Source organism: Falco rusticolus, chromosome 2 (assembly GCF_015220075.1).
Source record: "Falco rusticolus isolate bFalRus1 chromosome 2, bFalRus1.pri, whole genome shotgun sequence".
Lineage (NCBI taxonomy): Eukaryota > Metazoa > Chordata > Aves > Falconiformes > Falconidae > Falco > Falco rusticolus.
Genome location: NC_051188.1, coordinates 102,765,314 through 102,773,866, shown reverse-complemented (window position 1 = coordinate 102,773,866; position 8,553 = coordinate 102,765,314). Strand labels below are relative to the sequence as shown.

Sequence of the window (8,553 nt, the reverse complement as noted above, 5' to 3'; positions counted from 1 at the left end):
CTGCAGCAAAAAAATTCTTAATCTACCACCATCAGCATGGTGGCTAACACATTGCTGCTTAGGCTAAATCAAGAAGCATCTTACAGTGCCATCCAGTATGGTGGTTCTTTTTTAGAAACATACCTTTGTGTTGCAGCACTAGCAAAACTAGCCAGCTGCAACAAGGCTTTTACCATCACATACCAGGTTACCTTCAATAAATAGCTCCCACACCTTACCCTAGCACAACCACCCATCCCCACACAAGGTTTCAAAAGTTCGTCTGCTGTCCATGCTGTCTCTTCATCCTCTTTAGGCCAGTCTACCCTGCTTCCTGCCTTTGCTGCACCTGCAGCCTTCCTTCTCCAGGCTCCTCTTCCAGCCAACCTCTCCTCATTCAGGCTCCTTTCTTCTCCCAGGACCTCTCCTTATTTCTCCTACATTTGGGGTACACTCTCTCTTCTATCTGTTTTTTCTGGGTCTTCCCTTATCTGATCCTCCTCTTTTATACCCCTTAGAGCTATTTAACTACTTAGCAAGAACCAGCCACAGCTGCATGTTAACCACATCAGCCAACCCACCGCCCCTGAAGCCAGCCCACAGCTGTATATTATCAATGTTAATTAACCTGCCTTCATTCCTCTATAAATCTTCTACACCTTTGATTGCTACTGAGCTGTCTACTCAGTGTCAGTGGTCCTGCAAGTTCAGTTGAAAAGAAATACCATTAATAATATATTTTTTAAATCAAAGATAAAGTTATACAAGATGTTCCAGAAAATGGCAGTGGGGAGTGAGGAATTTACAGGGAAAAGCTATTGAAAACAGGTAATTGGTATTACTTTCATCTCATTCTACCCTCATGTTTGTGGCTTTCCTGGTTCAAGGTTGGCTGACATGTTAGATATGAAATACTTTAACAGTCCAATTGCGATACAGTGTTCTATCACAGTGCTCTAGTCCATTTCATTATAGCAAGACAACTAATCTATGGCATACTCTATCTTTAAATAGCCACAAGCTACAGCTTGAGGGGAAAGAAAATGGTATCTGAAAATATTTTTTGTTTCTTTTCTCAAATCTATACTCACTACTCTAAATATATGCTCACAACTTTCAGTTTCAAAGTAGAAAACAAGCAGATAATCTGTAGCTAAATCAGATTTTTTTTTCCCAAGCAGGAGTTAATTAATATGAAGCAATAAAAACAAACAAACAAAAAAACACCACACAAAAAAAAAAAAATCAAGATGCCACAGAAGTAGAAAGGACACAAGGCCTACTATGATTAGGGGAGTGGATAGCCTTTAAAGCAATACCCTAGAACATTATAAAAAGCTAGGTGTGACTATAGTTAAAATTGCAAGAGAAAAAAATTATCCCTTAAACTGTAGATACCAGCTTCTCCACATACTTACACATGGCTACTGGTAATTCTTCACACTAACGAGCAAGGCTTTCAGGCTGATAGATTCAGTGTACTACAGGTTAGTGGTCTGGGCACAACAAAAAATACATAGCACATCAATCAATGAGTTTCAGAAAAAAAAGATTTGTGACATGGAGCATGTAATATGCATTTTGGTGATTATACTAGTTAATTAAAACAGATCTGGTTTAGCAGTTTTCAGATTTCCATCAACTTGTCCTATTACCATTCCCAGAATCACACCAGAACCATCACTTTACAGCTATGTGCTCCTGTCTTCATCACTTACTAGAACAAATAATTATGACAATAATTCAGTGTGCTTGGAAAAAAGATGTGTACAGAGATTTAACCCACAGGCTATGGCACCAAGTCTCAAATGACATCTCTAGCCACCTCAAATGCAACATTTTTATTTTTAGAAATATGAAACAAACTGATTATTCTCTAAATATGGAAAAATATTTAAAGATGTCTTCTTGATCAAAACCTGAACAGTGTAAATTCCAATAACAATCAGCCCTCCAACTCTCCGTATAAATAAAGATACAAGTATGCTTATGCATGTTAGTGCTTTTTTCCTGTGTCTTTTAGTTTCTTCATCAGTGGCTCCAGATTCTAAATCTTCCCCCTTGCTCCTCTCATCATAAACAAGCACAGTTAGCAGCAGCCTTGCAGGGCTACCTGCTATTACAGACCAACTAAGAGACTAAAAAGTTTAAGCAACAATGAACTTGGGAAAGCATGGGAAGAAAAGGAAAAGGCAGTGTAGAACTCTGGTCTTCCATGCTTTCACTGATGTTTCACTCTACACACTGGAGATGAGCTACTCAGATCATCACACATCCATACTACCTGCTTCTCAACGCAATAGAAAATATGTACTTGATTACATGAAATTAGGGTTACACTACTTGATCTACTTAAATTCAATGAGTAAATTTGAGGTACATCAGGTTTATGCCTGAATCGGATATAGTAGAGAAGCATTGCCTTTCATAAAACTTTGCTTTGGTTTTAATGGCAGCACAAGGATGAACATTCATTAGCTCCCCCATGACCGTCTTCTAGTTTGGTATGTGCAAGCCACGGCAGATGGGTGATTACATAGGAATTAACATCTTTCTTTTCTAAGTGTTAATTGAAGAACCAGTTCTCTTCTTGTAGTACACTACTTTTTCCCCCTATCCTGTGCATGTTTTTGAGAAAAGGAATCATACTCATCTTCCTATCTTACCTACCTGTAATATGTTCGAGTGTTTACATCGCAACACCTTTGTAACTAAATTTAGTAGTTCTAACTTGTTATACTTTTTTTTATTATTATACCTCATTATTCATTATTATTATACCTCAAAGTTATTCTAGAAATCAGCATACAAGGTGCAGAAAAATGAATCTAGAGTGATTTTGGTTTTTTCCTCCTGCAAAATAAAAGCTATTTTATTTTCAATCACCATAAAGAGTATTTTCTTAATATATATTAATTTCTCATATTCATTTTTATCATTCTATAGCTAAGAAAAAATGAAACATTCCCAAAGTAAAGATTCAGAGGTTTGGCTTATAGTGTTTCACAGAATTTTTGCAAATTATTTTTCAAAACTGTTCTTGTGTTTTTTTCACCGAGATCTTTGACAGTGATGGTACCACAGTAAAAGAGGTAAACTTGTGTTGTTAGAACAGGTTGTCATCAGCACTCTACATTTGCAATAGAAAGTTTCATTGAAAGGAGAAAGAATTCCATTGCAATGTAAGAATGTAGATTTATCTAAAATATCATCTAATGAAATAAGGGTAATCTTTTGGTTTATGAATTGCTGAGATCATTAAGAAGTATCCAAGTCTTGAAATCATATTGCACTTCCACACAATTCTTAAAGGCTTTTCTATACAAAGAACTTGACTAAGATAGTTATTGCAAAATATGATAGCTATTCTTGACCGGCATTCTGTGTGCAGATGTTAATTTTAGACTTTTTATTATTCTAAAAAGGAGTTTCTATGGAAAACTCTCCAAGAATAACTGTTACACTGAGCATCTCAAACACATTCTTCCATGTTGGGCTCTATTGTGCTGTTTAATGAAAATATTTTTGCTACCTTTAAGTTAAAAAGATTAAATGTACAGATAGAAGTCTTGTGCTCTTCTAACAAAGTACTTGACAGTATTTTTAAGAATACCCTTCCTCAGCAAAGTATATACAGAAAAAGTAGAGAAACAAAATGAACTATGAGCATTACAACCACTTTTCCAATAATTCTGTAAATGCATTCAGAATACTCACATTTAATTGCTGGTTTTTTTTCCTGCAGTTGTATAAAGCAAGCAGAGAAACCACTATCTAGTCATTGCTGAAATAAAAGAGGGGAATGTAAACAAACTGTGCAAGTACTGTGAAACTGTACTAGAAAAAGTCAGAGAAATGTGGGGGAGACAACCCTGCACACTGGGTATTTGCTTCACTTGCAAGAGAAACAAAACAGTGAATGGGGGACAGACGGATGGATGGACGGTGCTTGACTCTGACCTCACGTTTATATAAACCCAATGCATTTAACTGGATTTACTGTGGTATAAGTCTCATGTAACTCTATGTATTTGGGCAATTAGAACTGGATGTTTGCTGCAGCAGAAAGGCTACTGTGCTGGTTAGTCTGAACTTCATCTCATCGTCTAATTGGGATACCTTCTTCTCACGATTACTCTCTTCATTCCCCTCATTGATTCATTGTCATCATCACATCAGCTTTAATGGCCATTCTATGAGCTATCCCTTAATTTAATTCCATACTGTCATTTTGCAACATTACACACACACACACACACACTCTTTTCCACTAGGCTCCACCCAGGTATTTAGATTTTGTATCAGGACGATGTTTCTATCACCAGAGGGCTTTAAACATTAAAGCAGTCCTACTGAAATCATGGAAATTTTGTATATGCTTAAAGTTACCATGTGCCGTGCCAGGCAAAATAAAGAACCTTTCAGTTGCCTGGGGAATAGTTCTGATTTTGTTTAATGCATGTTGCCATTACACTGGTAATATATACTGGACACATATATATGCATATTTTTTGAAGAAATATTACTGTATTCTATATACGTTTTTGCATGTGAAAAATAAGCTAAGAAGATTTTGACACGAGAGGCATTGTGGCATCCCACTTCTTTGGTCTTCTTTAAAATAGCTGTTGGAGATTTTATTTATAAATAATCTTTTCTCATTTTGCTACAGTCTAAAAAAATACAGCCAGTGTTGCTGCTCTGATTATCAAAGAGATACTTCAGATCTTTTTCTTGATATAGAACCGTATCACACCAGTGGTAATGTATTTTTAAGATGCCATCAGAAACTACTCAGACGCACTATTTACAGTCACGATGAGTAATTTTCCTTGATTCATAAATTTAAAGGGCCGTGACAACTCCTGCATATTTAACCCAGCGTCTCCCAGGCTGGTGTAAAGTGACAGTAAAATGGGTTGGGAAGGTCTCGGTGCAGTCGGGGCTCCGCTGGCTGGCGGCTGTGCCCTGCCCGCCGGGGGTCTTGCCCGGGGGCTCACCCAGGCTTGGGCCGGGGGCTGCAGCTCCGGGCGGCGCCTCACCCTCGCGCTGCGCTTTCCACCCGCAACATCGGGGTTTTCTGGTTCGGGATTTCACCCCGTTATTCCTGCCCCCCCACTCTACCCCAGGTGGGTCTGACCTGGGGAAACGTGCCCCCAGGGACCACGGCCGCCTTCGAGAAGCCTGAGCTTTCCGTAATGGAAAGTTTATTCTGCCGCAACAAATGTCCTTGAGCTTGCGAAGAGCGCGTGGTTTATGAACGAAAAACTCGCGGGCGGGGGGAGCTGCTGCACCGCGCACCGGCGCGGGCCGAGGGGGGAGCGGGGCGCCGCCAGGGGCGGGGGAGCTGCCGGCCGCGGCCCCGGGCAGGGCCGCCCCGGGGCGGGCGGGACAGGGCGCAGCCCCGCGGCTCCCGGCGCCCCTGCGAGGCGAGGCGAGGCGCCTCCTCGGGCCGCGTGGAAAGTTGCGGGGCGGAGGCAGAGCCCCGCGGCAGAGCCCAGCGGGTGCGGGCGTTGCGCCCCCGCCGCCGCACCTGCCTCACGGCCGCCCCCGGCCCGCCAGGCGCCGCCCCGTTCCCCCGGGCCGAGGCGAGGCCGGACCCGGCCGCCCCCCCCGCCGCGCCTCACGCCCCGCCGGCATCTCCCGGCGGTTATTAACCGCTGCCGCCGGTGGGGAGCGGCCGCTGCCGGGAAGATGGCGAGCCGCAGCCTCCGCCTGCTGCTCCTCGGCTACTTGGGGGTCCTGAGCTGTAAGTGGTCGCGCCCCTTCCCCGCGGAGCCGGCGCCGGGGCTATCGCGTCCCGCTCCCCCGGGAGCGCCCCGCCCGCGGCGGCCGGTCCCCTCGAAGTGCGCGTCCGCGTACGGAGCGGGGAGGGCTCCGCCCGGGGGTGCCCGACCCCTTCCCCGGCCGCCGCCCGGGCCCTGCCCCGCCGAGAGCCGCCCCCACGGCGGCGCTGCCCGGCCCGGGGCGCCCCGGGGCGGAGGCGAGGGCAGCCGCGGCGGGACGGCGCTGCCCCTCCTCGTCCCCGGAGCCGGGTCGCGCCTCCAGCAGCGAAATAACAGCGAGCGCGTTCTCCGCGGCGGCCGGGGAGCGAGTGCGCGCTGATCGTTTCCATGTGTCTCCTGCTTTCGCACAGATGTAACCTGTTTCAGCCGGGCCTGTGTCAGCGCCAGCCAGCGGCTTTCTGCAGTGATGCAAACTTTGGGATGCGGGCTGCGTAGTTTGGCTTTTCTGGGGGCCTTTACAAGATGAATGAGCGTGTGACGGGAGCGCGTTTTCTGTTGCCAGCACTGGATGTTGCAGCTCCAGAACAGACTTATGTTTTCGATTTTTTTTTATGGTCCTATTGTCTAAGTCGTTAAAAACAAAACGGGTGGTGGTGGTAAAATAAGTTGGCAGAAGCTGCCCCACCCAGAAAATACATGAAATAAGAAAAAAAAAACCCCACCACCCAAACTAGATCGTGTGGCCACATACCTGTGAAGAAGCAGTGAATTACTGCATTAACAAAATCACATACTACAGTATTAACAGTGCCCATCATGTGGGAAGGCTGTGACTTTCAGATCACGTCTTGCTGTGCTCCGGTGGTGCGCTGCTTGTGTTTTGCTGGTGTTTTAGGGAAAGAGGATGTACACGGAAGTAATGTTTTAAAAATAATTATGTAGCATAGTCTTGCAATGAAGTGAGCACTGGGATCAGCCTGGGACAGGTTGTCGATCCGTTGTGGGCGTGGGACATCCATGGTGCTGATGCTGGGTATATTTTGTAGTTTGTCTTTCATTCTTTCTCACCTAACAGAAGCTTGCGTGTGTGGTAACTCCTTTTTTGTAGAGGAGGGATGAGTACTGTCAAGGAGAGACTTGAAGCGACCTGTGCCTGTTAGGTCTTTGGTTTGATGGCAGTTTTTATTTTCCTTTTCCTCTCTCTTTACTCTTACTAGGGCTTGTAGAGATTTGGGGCTGTTAGATGAGCAGCTAGTGCATACTTCCATATAGTAAATAAAAATTATTTTCTTTTGATGTTTTCTCTTCATTTGCTGTTAATTGCATGGGTATATCTAAGCAGACAAGACTGCTGTGGGGGGTTTTGGTAGCAGGTTTCAGTGTGTTCAGGCTGCTCAGCCTTCTGGTTAGTTGTGCCTGTTGGCAGCACTGGCTTTGGCTAGTAAGGAAAAGATCAAGTGGTTTGGAAGCAGTACAGTGCATCAAAGTGTGGTGCCTACATTGTTATCAGACTCGGTTTGTTTGCGGTTTTTTTCCTTTTCCTGTCCCAATTCCCAAGAAACACCAGGTGGGGAGAAAGTTTACCCGCAAGGTGCTGATAAGAAGTTGTTGCCTGAAGAAACTGTAGGTGGGTGTGTAAGTGCTGATTGTTTGTGTGAACCAGAGGAAATCCAGGCCTTCAGGAGTCAGCTGCTGCTCCTGTGGCTGATGTATGTTCGTGTGAACAGTAAGACTGAGTAATACTGGCGTCCAAGTCAGACATATGGGCTGAATGTTCTCCTATGTGGCACTCACGTGCTCTGGAGGCAGTGGGGAATGGGCAGAAACTTATGAGGAAAAGAAAGTAGTGATGGATACCTGAAGTATGTATTATATTGTGGAGCCGGCGTAGAGAACTTCCTTGGTAGTTCAGATGCAGAAACTGTGTAAGTTGGTCACAGGACATCAACATACCAGGAACAGTGCTGAGGTAGACGAGGTTTGGATTGCTTTTCAGTGAGAACCTACTAAGAAGTATTAATGAATCGCAGAAATAGTGGTTTGTCTGAGTTGAAGCTTCTGTTTCACCTTTGATTTAGGGGAAAGTAAGGGAGTTGAAGGTCTTTAATCATATTCTGTCAGTGTGAGCTCCTGAAACTGATGTTATCTGGAAAGTTTTAAAAGGTGCTACAGGGTAGGACTTGTGAGTTCCATTGGCAAGACTGTTAGAAAATATATAGAAATTATTGTTATTAATCATCATGGCTACTCTGGAGGAGACAATACTGATGAACTGGTCTTTTTCTGAAGCTTGTAGGTGTGGTTTTTCTTGCAGTAGTGTACATTAGAAATTAAATTTAAGCTGGTGATGCTGGAAGCAAATCCAGTACAATGTGTCTGTGTGAGGGCAATGCAGAGGCAATAAATAGTAGTCTTACATAAACATTTGATGGAGCTCCCTGGGGTAGTTTGAGCAATAAGAAAGGTGAGAGTGAGTTTGTTTATTTTTGGCTTTAAAATAAACACTCCTTAGTGTTCAGGAATCTTTTGGTCAGATACAGAGGTTCTAGACAAAAAACCCCCACACTTTGGTGTCTTCCCCCCCACCCCTGACAAAAAATTGTAAAGCATGACTGCATCGGCTATAGGAATTGACAGTGGAAGTCTTTAAACCATGCTTTCCTGATTATAAGTGATACACGACTGATGTACTCAAAATTGAGAATATTGTCAACCCCCAGTCTTCTGTTGAACCTTTGTTTGCTGGATTAACTTGGTAGGGGTACTCTGATTTCTAAATCAAAGTCCACATTCAAATGAGACAGGATTTCTTAGATTTGTAAGACTTCATACTTCTCTAGTAATATCT

The 8,553-nt window shown here is 43.9% G+C and overlaps 1 protein-coding gene across 1 annotated transcript in view; it reads left to right on the top strand.

Annotated features, from left to right (window-relative positions):
• Positions 1-5,417: 5,417 nt before the first annotated feature.
• The window catches only part of JAM2 (junctional adhesion molecule 2), a 40,015-nt gene continuing 36,879 nt past the window's right edge, over positions 5,418-8,553 (top strand). The window contains exon 1 of the mRNA XM_037377737.1: positions 5,418-5,728. Within this exon, the coding sequence (XP_037233634.1) occupies positions 5,674-5,728 (55 nt within the window). The 5' untranslated portion in view covers positions 5,418-5,673. The remainder of the gene's footprint in view (positions 5,729-8,553) is intronic.